General features: G+C 37.6%; 2 protein-coding genes and 1 pseudogene across 12 annotated transcripts in view; 1 reads left to right on the forward strand and 2 right to left on the reverse strand.

The window, feature by feature from the left end:
- LOC136845024 (longitudinals lacking protein, isoforms H/M/V-like) overlaps window positions 1–16923 on the forward strand; it is a 345912-nt gene that overhangs the window by 125593 nt on the left and 203396 nt on the right. The window lies entirely within an intron of this gene.
- Window positions 3428–6474, reverse strand: LOC136844623 (sericin 1-like; annotated as a pseudogene).
- Window positions 10869–14326, reverse strand: LOC136844624 (sericin 1-like). Its single transcript, XM_067113906.1, is given in 4 exon segments — window positions 10869–10939; window positions 10978–11187; window positions 11190–12759; window positions 14234–14326. Coding segments are annotated over 4 exon segments (1872 nt in total). The 5' UTR covers window positions 14255–14326.

Raw genomic sequence — 16923 nt, forward strand, 5'->3', positions numbered from 1 at the left:
AATATATGTAATGTGTGTGTGATTGTGTATAGAATTAATATGTTATGAGTGTGTATAGAATCTACTGGTCATTTTTTACCAGATACGTATGTAGTTGTAATAGCCTCATTGCCCTCTTAACTTCTCAAATTCTTCAACATTTTTACTGATAGCAGAAAAACAAACTTGTGTCACCATAATCATCGCCAGGTCGGCACATAACCTCATCGTGATTATGGTAATGCGGGTTCGTTTCCCTCTACCAGATATCATGATTTCTTCATATTTCTTTCACTTGGATCTTAAGGCTTTGTAACAAGCATATCCAAAACCAAAAATGCTAATTTATATATATATATATATATATATATATATATATATATATATATATATATATATATATATAATAGATACAAATATATATATATAATCTACGCATCAGCCTTGGCTGATAAGTTTATTACGTGATTTACGTAGCACCATATGGCCCTGCAGGACACACGTAACCTGTCAATTGAGCTACAAATTAACCTCAAAGACAGTCGTTAACACTGAAAACATAGCCGTGATAAATTCCCGACAAAATACAAGAATTGCAGTTAACTAATGAAATTAATTAATCTTCGCCCACTTCGAAATTAGAGTCCACTTTACTCACTAATATGGTAAAACCAAAGTCACAGGCTCTTCCAAACAATGGATTCGAGACACAAAGAATGCAAAAGAATTCAAGATAACTGGCCCAGCCTACCCTAATTCCTAGTTAATTCACTGGAAGGGTTGAATGTCGCTAAACAATATAATAATCAGGCTCAATCTAGACTTTGTAAAAGCATCTACAGTAAGTGGTGGTGGGAAATTGGAACAAGAAAAAATTATAAATACAGAAAAAGGGGTAGTAATTGACGAAGTTTTGAACAAAACACAGACTTTACTTTGGATGACGAGTTGCTGCGCATACAACGGACAATCGGAAGCTCTGGGATTAATTCGCCACTTCACAATTTACTAACACAAGACGATAGACAAGGAGGTGACAGAACCACCTTACAGACATCCGCTGGATTCAATTCTTGATTCTCTCTGTCTTTGTCTGACCAGTGCTGGGTCAAAACAGGGCATGCGTTCATGTCCTCGGGTGTCTGAAACTTTGTCAAAAACATTTGCCAAAGAACATAAAAAAGAAGATAAGCTTAAGGCCACCTATCTTAAGTTGAATAAAAATTTCCTTAGGGTTAATTCCTAATGCTACAAACAAACGTTAAAGTTTGAACTGTCGACGCTCCCAGAAGACAAAGGCTTCCCTGTCTTGGTCAGTCTGATATTACTACAAATAAATGTTCAAAGGCAAACAGTATAAATATTTATATATATATATATATATATATATATATATATATATATATATATATATATATATATATATATATATAAATATATGTATGTGTATATTTGTTATATGTTCTAGCATAACTTTGAAACACACTGAGAAATTTCAACCAAACTTGGTATACATGTGACTTATTACCTGGGAAAGAATATGTAGGGGCAAGACATCACTGGCACCAAAGGTGGGGTGTGGGAATGGGGTGACATGTGAAAACGACAGATATTAGTGTCTAACCCATAGATTTTGAGGTCACTGAGATGAATAGTGACACTTCTGATGCCCTTTAATTCCAAGTTCATCCCTGATAAGAAGGTAGGGTGAATAGGGAGTGGGAAGGGGGTGACATGTAAAAATAACTGAAAACGACAGATATTAGTGTCTAATCCATAGTTTTTGAGGACGAGATGAGTAGTGACACTCTGATGCCCTTTAATTCTAAGTTCATCCCAATAGGAAGGGAAGGTGAGAACGGGTGGGAAGGGGGTGACATGTAAAAATAACCTGAACAGATATTAGTGTCGAATCCATAGTTTTTGAAGTTGCTGAGATGAATTGTGACACTCCTGTTGCCCTTCCAGGCCAAGTTCAGCCCCGATAGGAAGGGGCGGGGGATGAGAAGGGGTAGGAAGGGAGTGACAGGCAAAAATAACCAAAAAACGACATATATTAGTGTCTAATCCATAGTTTTTGAGGACACTGAGATGAAAGTGATACTCCCAATGCCCTTTAAGTCCAAGCTCATCCCCTATAGAAAGTGGGGGTGAGAAGGGATGAAAAAAATGAAATGAAAAATGACAGATATTAGTGACTAATCCATTGTTTTTGAGGCCACTGAGAGAATAGTAATGTCTTGATGCCCTGTAAGTCCAAGTTTGGTCCTGATAGGAAGTTGGGGCAGGGTTGAGAATGGGTGAAATATAAAATGTCAAAAATGCTTGGCAGTGTAACTGAAGCAACTATATTAACAGGAAAAGGAGAGAGTGAGAGAGAGGAAGTGAGAGAGAGAGTTTATTGCTTGTCATTCAGAGTTTTCCCTATGGGTTGAGTCAGTATATATATATATATATATATATATATTATATATATATATTATTATATTTATGCTTTTTATTTTTAAAGAAGAAGGCCCCACAATGTGTCAGACTTCTGCATCTCAGAAAAAGATTTTCAAGAGATGAGGTTGTTAACCATCTGCCTTGTTCCTCCTCGATTGCAGCTCAAGATAGTCGATTAAAATTTCCTCTTTTTTGTTTTACTAAAACAACTATTAGGTTCTAGGGATCCGATGGTCAACTGATTACTGTCAGTGTGCAGTCCACATCCTGTAAACAAGAGAGAGAGAGAGAGAGAGAGAGAGAGAGAGAGAGAGAGAGAGAGAGAGATACCTGTTATGTTTTAAAAATTGGGGACGTTTCATAGTAGTCCTCAACCAAAATCATAGTGTGGTTGTTTAAGACCCACTTGTGTTTTTTTAAATAAAAAAGATAACATGAGAATTTTAGGCAGCAAGCTATGAGAAGACGATCTGGTTGTTAGATTCAACGAAAGGTTGTGGCTGTGTTTTTTTGTTTTAGGAAAAAATGGAAGTGTGGAAAATTAATGAAAGTTTTTGTTGATCTGAAATCCAGTGAATTTACTGCACATGTCACAGAATTTAACAACAATAGAGAAAACAGGAAAGTTTCTGTAAAATTATGATAAAATCAGGTTTAACTGCAGTGGTGTACTTTCTGTGAGATAATTTATCAGTATTGTTGTGTGTGTTGGTATTGTTTTATATTTATTTGAATCTTATTACATCACGTATATTCTTGGTAGATAATAAGTCACATGCTCAGGAATCGAAGGTAAAACGAGGGTTGAATAAAAATGGGTATTAAGGTGCTCACTTTTTATTGTTTTTATTTACATGTGCCAAAGCTTTGCTTTTCATGGTAATGCAGGTACTGTGATAGTGAGAAAATATAATACATTAATTTCATAATAAAACTATTATTAACTAAAACTAATTAAGGTTCATCCATTTAACCATCACATTACACTTGTAAATAAAGGTGCGCCTGAGTCTATTATCAGTTGAAAGTTAAGACATATCCAAATTTATTGGGGTTCTTTGATGCATCGTACTGAGTGAGTTTGAAGTTTTGTGGACTGTGTCTTTGTGAAGAAGGAGCAGAATACTGTGAGGGGGAAGATGGTCGTGGTGAACCACTAGGTGATGATGAAGAGAACGGTGCGAGATGATGTTGAAGCAGCAAATGCTCCTGCAGAGGAAGAAGATGGTGAGCCAGCTGATCCTGTGTGAGATGGAGATGAAGAAGAGGAAGATGGTTTAGATGGGCGAGGTCCCCTTGAAGAAGAAACCTCCTGAGGTTCGAAACCAATTCCCTGTCCAGCACGGAAGCGAACAGTGCGTCGGGTTCCATCATCATCTACGACAGTGTAAGTTCCGCTAACATTTCCATCAGCATCTGCAGTCTCTGATCTTGAATACTGTTCAGAGTCAAAGGCAAAGTTATAGGAAGCATCAGCATTGGAATTAGCTAATGGGTCAATGAAAGGGACTTCTTGTACAGGTGTAATCCTACCTGTAGGCTGACCAGAAGGTGCTCCAGGGACAATAGGACCTTTTGGAATGTGGGATCCCTCAGCAATGAATCCAGTGTCAGAACCAGCTTGATACTGGATCTGTCGTCGTTGACCATCATCAGCAACAAATGCAAAATCTCCATCAACATTGTTACTGGTGTCACCTGCTTCATTCCTTGAGTGGCTGGATGTTTCATATGCAAAAGCATAACTTCCATCTGGCCTTAGTTCACTGCGAGTGTTAGCTTCTTCGAAACGTGGACGAGTTGAGGAAGAGAGACGAGTGCCAGAAGAATATGTTTGAGAACCAGCAGAAATAGATGAACCGGCAGAACTGTGAAGAGGTGATGGGGCACGGTAAGTTGATGGACGTGAGGTACCACGGAAGGCAGAGGACTGGGAGGAGGTAGGTGTGTTTGAAGATGGGGCAGTTGGTAGATGATCTCCAGATGCAGTGAATCCTCTATCAGCTCCAGCTTGATAGTCAACCCTTCTTCTGACACCATCATCAGCAACAAAAGAAAACTGTCCCTGTACATTAAGGTTAGCATCAGCAGATTCTGAGCGAGAATGGTCACCAGCATCGAAGGAGAAAGAGTAAGAGCCATCATTATTAGATGAGGTATGTGAAGAAGCAGCACCACTTTGTGAAGAGGAAAAGGTTCCACCTGCACTCTTAACAGCAACAACAGAAGAGGAAGGTGATGTAGAACCTGCAGCAGTAGTTCTGCTACTTGAGGAGAATCTGGTACCTGAGGAAGATTGTCGTGTAGCTGCTGGAGTAGAAGGAGAAGATTGAGGAGTTTTAGGTGATAGTGGAAGGTCATTACCTTCTACAACAAAGCCAGTACCACGACCTGCAGTGTAAGAGTAGGTTCTTGTAATTCCATCATCGTCTGTGTAAGAGTAAGATCCTCGGACATTTCCAGTGGCATCACTTTGCTCTGATCTTGTTTGTCCTTCTCCAGCAAACTGGAAACCATAAGAAGCATCAGCATTTGGGTTAGCGAGAGGATCAACGAAAGGTGGACGAGCCCTTGCAGCAGCATGGGCTGCATGGAAGTCAGGATGTGGTTGTGGGAGGTGAGATCCTGATGGGACAAAACCACCCTCACCAGCTGTGTATTGAAGATTGACAGAATTGCCATCAGGATCAACATAGCCAAACCTTCCATCTTGCTGTCCAACCCTTGTAGACTTGGCACTTTCAAGGCTCCTTCACCAGTATCATGGCCATATTTATAAGTACCATCTCTATGAAGGACAAAATACTGGGAACGCCTTCCAGTTCCTACTTGAGGTATGTTGTAGGCCCCATCAGGTCCAGGCAAACTTAGAGTGCTAACTGTCAAGACAGACAACACAACCTGCAAGTAATAAAATTTCGTATCATTATTTAGAAAATGGACTATTGTGTTCTGTCTGTAAGATTACCCTTTATCATAAACAGAATGTTAGAACAGAAAGTTATCAGAAAAGATAGATTACAGTATATATGGTAATGTAATGACAACAACTTTATATTTGGATTTTGATATGAGTGTAAAGAAGATTTGATGCCGTGTTTTTTGAGAAATTATTTTAGTGTAAAGTGACAGAGATGAAGGCATGGCTGCAGAAATGAACCTAAAATATTCTAAAGCTTGTTTTTATATAAAAGATGCCCAGAAATGAGTTAGGTAGGAAGAGAGACAAAGAGTTAATTTTGTTTACAGGAGATGATTATCTGACTTTAAGAGAAGCAGGTTCAGGACTCCAGTTATTTTGATTGAGGAATGAATAGAGGTTCCTCCCAGTACATTTGACCTAAATAAGAGCTTGTAGGTGATAGTGGAAGGACTTAGAACAGTGACTGTCTAAGGATGAGTTGGAGGAGAAATAAGGAGGCAAGTAGAGTTGTTTGTTTGAAGACTGAAATGAGTCAAATGGTATATAATTAGGCTGGAGAAAGAAAAAGGCCGATTTGTGGGGATGTTGGAGATGCTTTCACCTTCATAGAATCAAGAAGTGTCTGAAAGTCCTTTGACAAGTCTATTGATGCTTGTGTAGGTGTAAGTTAAATGTTTCGAGTGAGTGTTTAAAATTATCAAGTGAGATCGAGTGGCATAGAGAGGTAAAAGAATTGCCCCATCACATGATTTCGTGGTTACATGTCCACTCTCAAATGCGCGAGTTTCTGTCCACTGGATGGAATTTCGTGCTTAGCCTGGTGCCGATAAAAGGAGCCATACGTCTAACTGAGTTCCTAAACGCCTTAAGAAAAGGTAATGGATATGAAAACATAGTAAGGGTGTCTAAGAAGGTGAAGTAAGGTAGTCTATGCATATGCTTTTGCCACGAAAAACAGAAGAAAAATTCTGTAGGGCGATAAAAGGGACTCGTAAATGCTCTTATTTCCTTCCTGAATGTGGATATAAGAATGAGAGAGAGAGAGAGAGAGAGAAACTGGATTCACAGGAAGGCAATCCGTCTAACACATCGCTGAGTGCTATTACCAAGCTAATCCAGGAGATCATTGTGGAGATGGCTGGGAGGGTGGGTTTCCTTCAGGCGACGCCGATGGCCCACGAGTGAGTGAGCTGCCTTTGCAAGATATGAGGCCCTTTTATACCCAGTGTAGGATGTGAGACGGAATGAGAGTAGGAGAGTGGTAGGGGGGGGTGAGCATATTTCTGGGGGGACTATAGGAGAAGGACAGAAATCAGGGCATCAGCCAGTACCTTCATTGCCAGATCTGAATTCCTGTGGCCTGTAAAGAGTTGTGCCTGCGATCGCCCTTGGGAGAACCAGATCCTGTGCTTCACATTCCGTTGTTTCTCGTCCGTTTTTTATGTGATTTTTGAAGTTTTAAATGAGATTTCCTGAGTGGGATTTTTTCCCTCGATATTCATTATAATGATCTTTTGTTATCATTAGCTCAGTAATATTATCATTTAGCCACACTTGTATTGAATTTCATGTAAACGATGCAAGTGGTTTCTTTCTAAGTTTTCACCTAAGGAAATTACGTAATTTCCAAAAGGTATGACCAAGGTATCTCCTGTTGGGAGAGGCTGGCCCCGAACTTGACGACGACAACACTAGACGTGGAGGGAGGAACGGAAGTGTTCCATTTGTAATGTTAAAAGTGAAACATTCCGGATCTGAGAGCCAGAGTGAAAGTGTTGTAGCTTTTAGAACTGGGATCAGTGTCTTCCATTCTTTAGACCTGGAATAAAAGTTTTCCAGTCTTTGGATCTAGCATCAAAGTGTTCCAGTCTTAAGTTAAGAGTTTGAACTTAGGGTTGGGGAAAGATTTGCTGATTGTATTTCATCTCATGACATGTTAAGCTTTTATGATTCTTGTGTTTCGTCTTGTAATTGAACAGATAACGATGAATTATATTCTCAGGTATAATCAGTCTTATAGCATAGGAAAAATATAGTCTTTTTTTTTTGTTTGATCCGGAAGTTCAGCGACGTGCCTGCAGTTACATTTAATGTAAAATGCTTTGATTTCATTGTGAATAAGTTGGGATCTATTTTTATTCATGAAGAGCGTGATGCATTGATAAATATCATTTATATTTTTCGATATGCGATATTTATCATTACCAGTGGTTAATTACCATAGACTTGTTATTCTTACTCTCTCTCTCTCTCTCTCTCTCTCTCTCTCTCTCTCTCTCTCTCTCTAAACGTAATGCACCTTACAGTTGAGGATGAAAATCCACAACAGCAATATAGTGTTCATGGATTGAAGACGTCCCATTGTTTTAATCAAAATGATTTAAGCGGAATTTTGTCATTGTCCGATCAGCTGATCGTCATCTCTGAGGGCATGGAATTGCAGGAATAGATAAATGTATAGAAGGTAGATCGCTGCAGTCATGAAATTAGTGGAGGCTGATATGAGGTACTGGGAGTACATCATCTCTACGTATGCGAATCTTTCTTTGTTAATAATTCCAGTTGTAATTTTTACTTGTATTTTTCTGTTTGTGTAGGATTTCAGATTCTTTTCCATTTGTATTTTTGAATGTTTTTTTTTGTTTGTTTTCCCTTTGTTCTTTTTTTATTTCTTAGCGTTATGGATTCAGGGTCCAAGAGTTGTTTTTTTCTATTTTTATTTAATTAGTAACAAAATCCTTCCTTTGATTATCAATAACTGGGAGGAGTTTGCCAGAATTAGAGTTTTTATAATAGTTTAAGATTTGAAATGTAATGTTTTAAAATCAAAATAAAAAGATTTGAAATATATATATTTTAAAGATTTGAAATGTAGTGTAATGGAGTCTGACGCTCATTGTATTTTTCGTCTCTTGCTGAGGAATATCGTGATTCTATTTTATCTTCGGCGAGGCTCTGAATCTAATGGTGGCGTTGGATTTGGAATTTACAGCAACGTGTCGTATTGAAGGGCACGCTTCCTCATAAGCCTCAATTTTGACGTCAGAGTTGTATGGTTATTTTAGCAGCTATTGAAAACAAGCAGGTAAGAGAAATGGTGAGGGTAATTTTACTTACTTTCTGACTGATAGAAATGTAAGGAAAGAAAGTTCTGCAAGGGGACTTGGTGTTTTTAACACTGTCAACCCTTTGATATTACAAATTTTGCAACTGGTCGGAATTAAAGGATTAGGAAAAGATACTGACCACCAAAATGGACTGAAAGAGTGCAAATGAATAAAGAGTTAGGTAAACAGAAATTTTCCAAAGTGAACGTTTTCATTTGATATGATAAACATAAGAATACATAGAAGATATAATGTTAAATCAGAAATAATTTAAGACAACGTTTTACCTATTCAAACAAAACATGCCAGAACTAATATTCCAACTGAAGTGGCTGTGAATAAGATTTCCTAAGATTTCGTTGAAGAGAAATCTTTCGATCTTTCTGAACTATCAGTCCAACTTATCCTATGAGAGTTTTCTACTTCATATTGATTGATGTTTGTTTTTGACAGAATTTATGCTGGGAAGATTTCGATAAATCTTTACTGAACTGGTCAATATAAAAGGGGGCACAAAATTTTAAGATGTTTGTTGTCATCCTTATCTATTTTTTTAAAGTTCCATATTGCTTAGTGAGTTAATAAAAATCAGATTGACATTATTTTAACGCTGATTTTATGAAAACAGGCAAGAAAGGTTTTTGCATGTTACTTTGAAAGCCAGTGGGCAGTAGTGTATGTGAAGGATAACATACTTTTCTCTATATTCCATTTCTTAATCCAAATACTGATACTGAAACTGGAAACTTAGAACAAAATTGATATTTTGTATAACTGGTCAGCCTGAATGTAAATGGACATTGTTGTTAGTTGAAGATTGAATCCTGAAGTGGTTCTCTTCAACACCAAGAATGGGAAGCGATTTTTTTTCTGGATGAATGGATGGCCCTGGTTATTTACTTAGAGGAAACCATTTACATGAATACCAGAATAAAACAGCAAATAGGTATATGTCTGAACTGCACTTTTTGAGGGATTGATATTAGAAGTAAATATGTTTATCCTCGCTAGACCCTCAAAGGATGTTGTATTGACGATAGGGGCATTTTTAATTTATCCCAGGCTGTTGTTGGGAGAAATCATCCTGTTCAGAATTTATAACTTATAAGTTTGGAAAATGATATGAAATCATTGAGAAGTCAATGCCAGATAATTTCTAATTATTCTTTCATTCATTTTGATTAAAAATAATTCTTCACTTTATAATTTTAATTTTTTAATTGTCAAAACTAAAAATCTGATTGCCTGTATCAAACATGGTTTAGTTTAATTTATCTAGCACTGATTGATAATTATAAAACCGGCATTGCTGATATAATATTCAATCACGTTCCATATTTTCGTGATTCAATTATACAGTGGTATACACATACATACATACAATATATATTATTATATACATTACATTACTTCTTTTTAGTTTTAGAGAAATGGCACCAGAATGTGTATTGAACTTCCGGATCTCGGCAAAGTTTTTCAGAAGATGAGATTGTTAGCCAGTATGACTTGTTCCTCCTTGTTGCAGTGTCACAGTCAATTAACTGCCTGGTTGTACAAAGTAACTATTAGGTTCTAAAGATCCTTTGGTGAACTGATTACTGTCAGTGTGTGTACAATTCACATCCTGTAAACAAGACAGAGAGAGAGAGAGAGAGAGAGAGAGAGAGAGAGAGAGAGAGAGAGAGAGAGAGAGAGAGAGAGAGAGAGAGAGATACCTGTTATTTTTAAATTGGAGACGTTTCATAGTAGGCCTCAACCAAAATCATAGTGTGGTTATTTAAGGCACACTTGTGTTTTTTAAACCAAAAAGAAAGCATGAGAGCTTTAGGCAGCAAGAAATGAGGAGACGATCTGGTTGTTAGATTCAACGGAAGGTTGTGACAGATTGTATGTGTGTTTAGTTTTCGAAAATAATAAAATAAAATGGGGAAAAATTAATGAAAGTTTTGTTGATCAGAAACCAATTAAGATTAATTAGTCTGCATATGCACAGAATTTAGCAACGATAGAGGAAACAGAAATAGTTTCTGTAAAATTATGGCTAAAAAATCAGGTTAAATTTCAGTGGTGTACTTTTTGTGAGATAAACTTATCAGTATTGTTATGTGTCTTTGTAAGTTTATATTTATTCCAATCTTTTTAGCAATATTATGGCTTGTTATAGTCACGTATATTCATGGTAGATATTCAAGTCATAGCCTTTGAGCAATCAAATGTAAAAATGAAGGTTGAATAAAAATGGGTATTACGGTGCTAACTTTTTATTGTTTTTATTTACATGTGCCAAAGCTTTGCTTTTCATGGTAATGCAGGTACTGTGATAGTGAGAAAATATAATACATTAGTTTCATAATTATTATTAACATAATATTCCCACATTCGTGTTTGCAAGAAAGGTGCGCCTGAGTCCATTATCAGTTGAAAGTTAAGACATATCCAAATTTATTGGGGTTCTTTGAGGCGTCATACTGAGTGAGTTTGAAGTCTTCTGGACTGTGTCTTTGTGAAGAAGGAGCAGAATACTGTGAGGGGGAAGATGGTCGTGTGAACCACTAGGTGATGATGAAGAGAATGTTCCAACTTGAGATGATGCTGATGAAGCAAATGCTCCTGCAGGGAAGAAGATGGTGAGCCAACTGATCCTGTGTGAGATGGAGAGAAGAAGAGGAAGATGGTCGAGATGGGCGAGGTCCCTTGAAGAAGAAACCTCCTGAGGTTCGAAACCAATTCCTGTCCAGCACGGAAGCGAACAGTGCGTCGGGTTCCATCATCATCTACGACAGTGTAAGTTCCACTAACATTTCCATCAGCATCTGCAGTCTCTGATCTTGAATACTGTTCAGAGTCAAAGGCAAAGTTATAGGAAGCATCAGCATTGGAATTAGCTAATGGGTCAATGAAAGGGACTTCTTGTACGGGTGTAATCCTACCTGTAGGTTGACCAGAAGGTGCTCCAGGGACAATAGGACCTACAGGAATGTGGGATCCCTCAGCAATGAATCCAGTGTCAGAACCAGCTTGATACTGGATCTGTCGTCGTTGACCATCATCAGCAACAAATGCAAAATCTCCATCAACATTGTTACTGGTGTCACCTGCTTCATTCCTTGAGTGGCTGGACGTTTCATATGCAAAAGCATAACTTCCATCTGGCCTTAGTTCACTGCGAGTGTTAGCTTCTTCGAAACGTGGATGAGTTGAGGAAGAGGGACGAGTGCCAGAAGAATATGTTTGAGAACCAGCAGAAATAGATGAACCGGCAGAACTGTGAAGAGAAGGTGATGGGGCACGGTAAGTTGATGGACGTGAGGTACCACCATGGAAGGCAGAGGACTGGGAGGAGGCAGGTGTGTTTGAAGATGGGGCAGTTGGTAGATGATCTCCAGATGCAGTGAATCCTCTATCAGCTCCAGCTTGATAGTCAACCCTTCTTCTGACACCATCATCAGCAACAAAAGAAAACTGTCCCTGTACATTAAGGTTAGCATCAGCAGATTCTGAGCGAGAATGGTCACCAGCATCGAAGGAGAAAGAGTAAGAGCCATCATTATTAGATGAGGTATGTGAAGAAGAGGCACCACTTTGTGAAGAGGAAAAGGTTCCACTTGCACTCTTAAGAGCAACAACAGAAGAGGAAGATGATGTAGAACCTGCAGCAGTCGTTGTGCTACTTGAGGAGAATCTGGTACCTGAGGAAGATTGTCGTGTAGCTGCTGGAGTAGAAGGAGAAGATTGAGGAGTTTTAGGTGAAAGTGGAAGGTCATTACCTTCTACAACGAAGCCAGTACCACGACCTGCAGTGTAAGAGTAGGTTCTTGTGATTCCATCATCGTCTGTGTAAGAGTAAGATCCTCGGACATTTCCAGTGGCATCACTTTGCTCTGATCTTGTTTGTCCTTCTCCAGCAAACTGGAAACCATAAGAAGCATCAGCATTTGGGTTAGCGAGAGGATCAACGAAAGGTGGACGAGCCCTTGCAGCAGCATGGGCTGCATGGAAGTCAGGATGTGGTTGTGGGAGGTGAGATCCTGATGGGACAAAACCACCCTCACCAGCTGTGTATTGAAGATTTACAGAATTGCCATCAGGATCAACATAGCCAAACCTTCCATCTTGCTGTCCAACCCTTGTAGACTTGGCACTTTCGAAGGCTCCTTCACCAGTATCATGGCCATATTTATAAGTACCATCTCTATGAAGGACAAAATACTGGGAACGCCTTCCAGTTCCTACTTGAGGTATGTTGTAGGCCCCATCAGGTCCAGGCAAACTTAGAGTGCTAACTGTCAAGACAGACAACACAACCTGCAATTAAAAAAAAAAATCGTTTTATATATGGAAACTATGTATTTCTATGCTATATGTAAGATTACCTTTAATCATAAACAGTAAGTAAAAAATCTGTTAGAACAGATAAATTGCAGTTATATCATAATGACATTGTGCTATGAATTTCTATGTCAGTGTAAAGATTTGGTGTCTTGTATATGCAGAAATTATTTCTAGTGTTAAGTGACTGATATTGGCATGAACAAATTAACCTTAGTCTTTGAAATTCAAAAATATTCAAATAGATAGAAAAATTAATTAATTAGAAATGAAATTTACATAAAAGGGAAATTGTTCTGCACATTTAGAGATGATATCCAGAGGTACAATGATAGTAATACATGAGAGGCAAGAATGAGATTGTGTCTTTTAAAAGTGCTGAGAAGGAGAGGAGTTTTAAAGAGGCCTACATCATCCTCATGTGGATGGTTAGGACAAGAAGGGATTTGAATAAGTTCACCAGTGACCTGAAGGAAGAGTGTGGGAGATCGAGCAAGTGTGTAATGGACATTACGAGAATTGGACAGGCGTGAAGAGAAAAGGGTTAAACCCCAACTAGGAGAGTGACGAAGACCTCAAACCAGTACTTATCAAATGACTTAGAAAAGAGTGAAGAAGTGATATAAAATTCCCTGAAATAACACGTACTAGAGGAGCATTGATACAGAATATACTGAGTTTCTTTTCGTGTAAAGGAAGACCAGAAATGAGTTAAATAGGATGAGAGACAAGGAGTTGATTTTGCCGTAGAGAAGCCGAAATGACTGTAAGAGAAATGTCTGTAGGACTCCAATCTTTCAGAGTTAGCAGTGAATAGAGTTTCAGCATTACATCTGGTATAGATAAGAGCAACGAGGAGAGTGGAAGGACTTTTGAGGAAACCTCTCTAGTGGTGTTGAGGAAACCTTGTGGAGAATAAGTGTGAATCATCATATCCGTAAGCTCATGATGAATACTTTTCGAGTGGAAGTGTTGGACTCGTATGATAGTGCAAGATGGAATGTAAGATGAAAAAGGTAAAAGAATTAACCCTATCACAAGTGGAGTCACGACCACTGGTTACATGTCCACTGCCATGTCTGCGAGTTCTTGTCCATGGTGTGAATTTTCGTGGAAGTTCCTTGTGCCAGTAAAGTGGGTTATAAGTCCAAAAGTTTCATAAGAAAAAGTAATATGAAAAGGGATTCGTGATTATCATAGATGTGAAAAAACTGTACGGTGGGCCAAGAAGCTGAAGGAAGGTAGCGTATGCATATGCTTTTGCCACGAAAAATCCTTCATTGCAATAAAAGCAATTCAGAAATGCCCTTATTTCCATGGTGAATGTGGACACAAGAACGAGAGAGAGAGAGAGAGAGAGAGAGAGAGAGAGAGAGAGAGAGAGAGAGAGAGAGAGAGAGAAACTGGATTCACAGGAAGGTACTCTCTCAACACATCACAGTGCTATTACCAAGCTAATCCAGGAGGTCATTGTGGAGATGGCTGGGAGGGTGGGTTTCCTTCAGGCGACGCCGATGGCCCACGAGTGAGTGAGCTGCCTTTGCAAGAGATGAGGCCCTTTTATACCCAGAGGAGGCCGAGAAACGGAATGAGAGTAGGAGAGTGGACGGGGTTGGGTGAGCAAGTTGTGAGAGGGGGTAGGGAGGAGAGGGACAGAATCAGGGTATCAGCCAGTGCCCTTATTGCCAGATCTGAATTGGTGGCCTGTCGTGGCCTGTAAACAGTTGTGCCTGATCGCCCTTGGGAGAACCAGATCCCGTGCTTGATATTCCGTTGTCTCTTGTCCGTTTTTTATTTGACTTTTGGAGTTTGAAATTGTATTTCCTGAGTGGGATTCTTTGCCTCGATATTTATCATTATGGTCCTGGTTATCATTGGCAGAATAATGGTATCATCTAGCGACATTTGTTTTGAGTTTCATGGAAACGATTCTATTGGTTTGTTCCGAAGTTTGTACCAAAGTAAATTATGTAGTAATTTGCCGAAGCTGTGACGAAGGTACCTCCATTTTACATAATTGTGTGGGGGCCAGTGTTGAGAGAGGCTGCCCCGAGCTCAATAAGAGCAAGTCTGGAATGAGAGCTCATTTGCAGAGTTAAAAGTGAAACATTCCTGTTGTTAGAGCCAGAGTTGCAAATTTTAGAACTGGAATCAGTGTTCCATTCTTAAGAACTGGAATTAAAAGTTTTCGGTCTGTTGAGCAGGCATCAAAGTGTTGCAGTTTTTAAGACTTTGAATTTAGGGGTTTTGTACTTTGACCTGGAATTGAATCATGTATGGAGAAATATTTTTGCCATTTATTGTTTTTCCGTCAATTTGGAAGTTGGTAAATATCCGCTAATTGTATTTCATCTCATGACATTTTAGACTTTTTCATTTTGTTTGCAGTCACGTTAGTAACTGGCCAAGTAACAAATAATTTATCTCCTTAGGTTTTCTGAATCCCATAGCGTAGAAAAAGTTATGATCTATTTTGAATTTTGATTAAAGGTGTTCTAGTTTATTGTCGTCTTTGCTTTTATAGTTAATATAAAATTCTTTCATTGCATTGTGAATAGGTTGGGATTTTCAGTTTTGTTGAAGCGTTACGTTGCTCTCTCTCTCTCTCTCTCTCTCTCTCTCTCTCTCTCTCTCTCTCTCTCTCTCTCTCTCTCTCTCTCTTCAAAAGTAATGCACCTTATAGTTGAGGATGAAAATCCACAACAGCCAGTACAGGGTTCATGGATTGAAGACGTTCCATTGTTTCAACGAAAATGACTTCAGTGGAATTTTATTATTGTCCGATCAGCTGATCGTCATCTGTGAGGTCATGAAATTGCAGGAATAGATAAATGTACAGAAGGTAGATCGCTGCAGTGATGAAATTATGGAGGCTGATATTTGTACTGGGAGTACATCTCTACGTATGCGAATGTTTCTTTGTTAGTCATTCCATTGTAATTTTGATTCTTCTTCTTCTGTTTATGTGGGGTTTCCTTTTCTTTTGTATTTGTAGTTTTGAATTTTTCTTCTGGTTTGTTTTTCCCTTTGATCTTCTTTTACTTTCTCTTATTATTGAAATTTCTGTACGGTTGGTTTTTTCTATTTTTTGTTAAGAGTGACAATAAGTTTTTGGATTGGCTCTATCGTGGGTAGCCCGATCTTTCCTTCTGTACTGATGATTATAATGCTGGAGATTTTATGATCTAATGTTACCAATCAATGAATCAATCAATATGCTGTATATATATATATATATATATGTATATGTATATATATATATATGTATGTGTGTATAAATATATATATATATATATATATCATATATATATATATATATATATATATATATATATATATATATATATATATATAAATATATATATATATATATATATATATATATATATATATATATATATATATATATCTATATATATATATATATTAACCTGTCCCCTGGCATTTTATATATGTAACCCCTGTATAAAAAATATTCAACGAATATATATTATAAACACACACATATATATATGTATATATGTATTCATTCTGGATTATATATATATTTATATATATATTGATATATATATATATATATATATATATATATATATATATATATATATATATATATATATATATATTATAAACAGTAGAAATTTAGAAAATGACAGAGTGTCAGAGTGGTTCTAGGCCTTTTGACTTACTGTCCCTTACTTAGCAGACTGATAGAAATATAAAAATAAGTTTGCAAAGAAAGTTAGTATAAATGACAGATGGGGATTATAAAGGAAAATATGTACCTGGAATCCAGCACAGTTGAAGAATTAGTAGACCTACCAAAACAGAGGTTTATATTGAAGAGGTTTTACATAAGATTAGGCCCAACTGGTCGAAAGCAGGAACAAGTCAATTAAAAGGTTATACAGGAAAAGATACTGACCACCAAAAATGGACCGTGGAAAGAGTAAGCTGATTATATGCGTTATATAAAAGTACAACTCAGTAATTCATCTTATGGTAAACAACAGAAATTTTCCAAAGTGAACGTTTTCACAAAAAAATACATATATATTAAACATACGAATACATAGAAAATATATAATGTGACTAATCAGTAATTAAGTGAGTGATTTTATATTTAAGGTCATTCTTGAA

Source organism: Macrobrachium rosenbergii, chromosome 13 (assembly GCF_040412425.1).
Source record: "Macrobrachium rosenbergii isolate ZJJX-2024 chromosome 13, ASM4041242v1, whole genome shotgun sequence".
NCBI lineage: Eukaryota > Metazoa > Arthropoda > Malacostraca > Decapoda > Palaemonidae > Macrobrachium > Macrobrachium rosenbergii.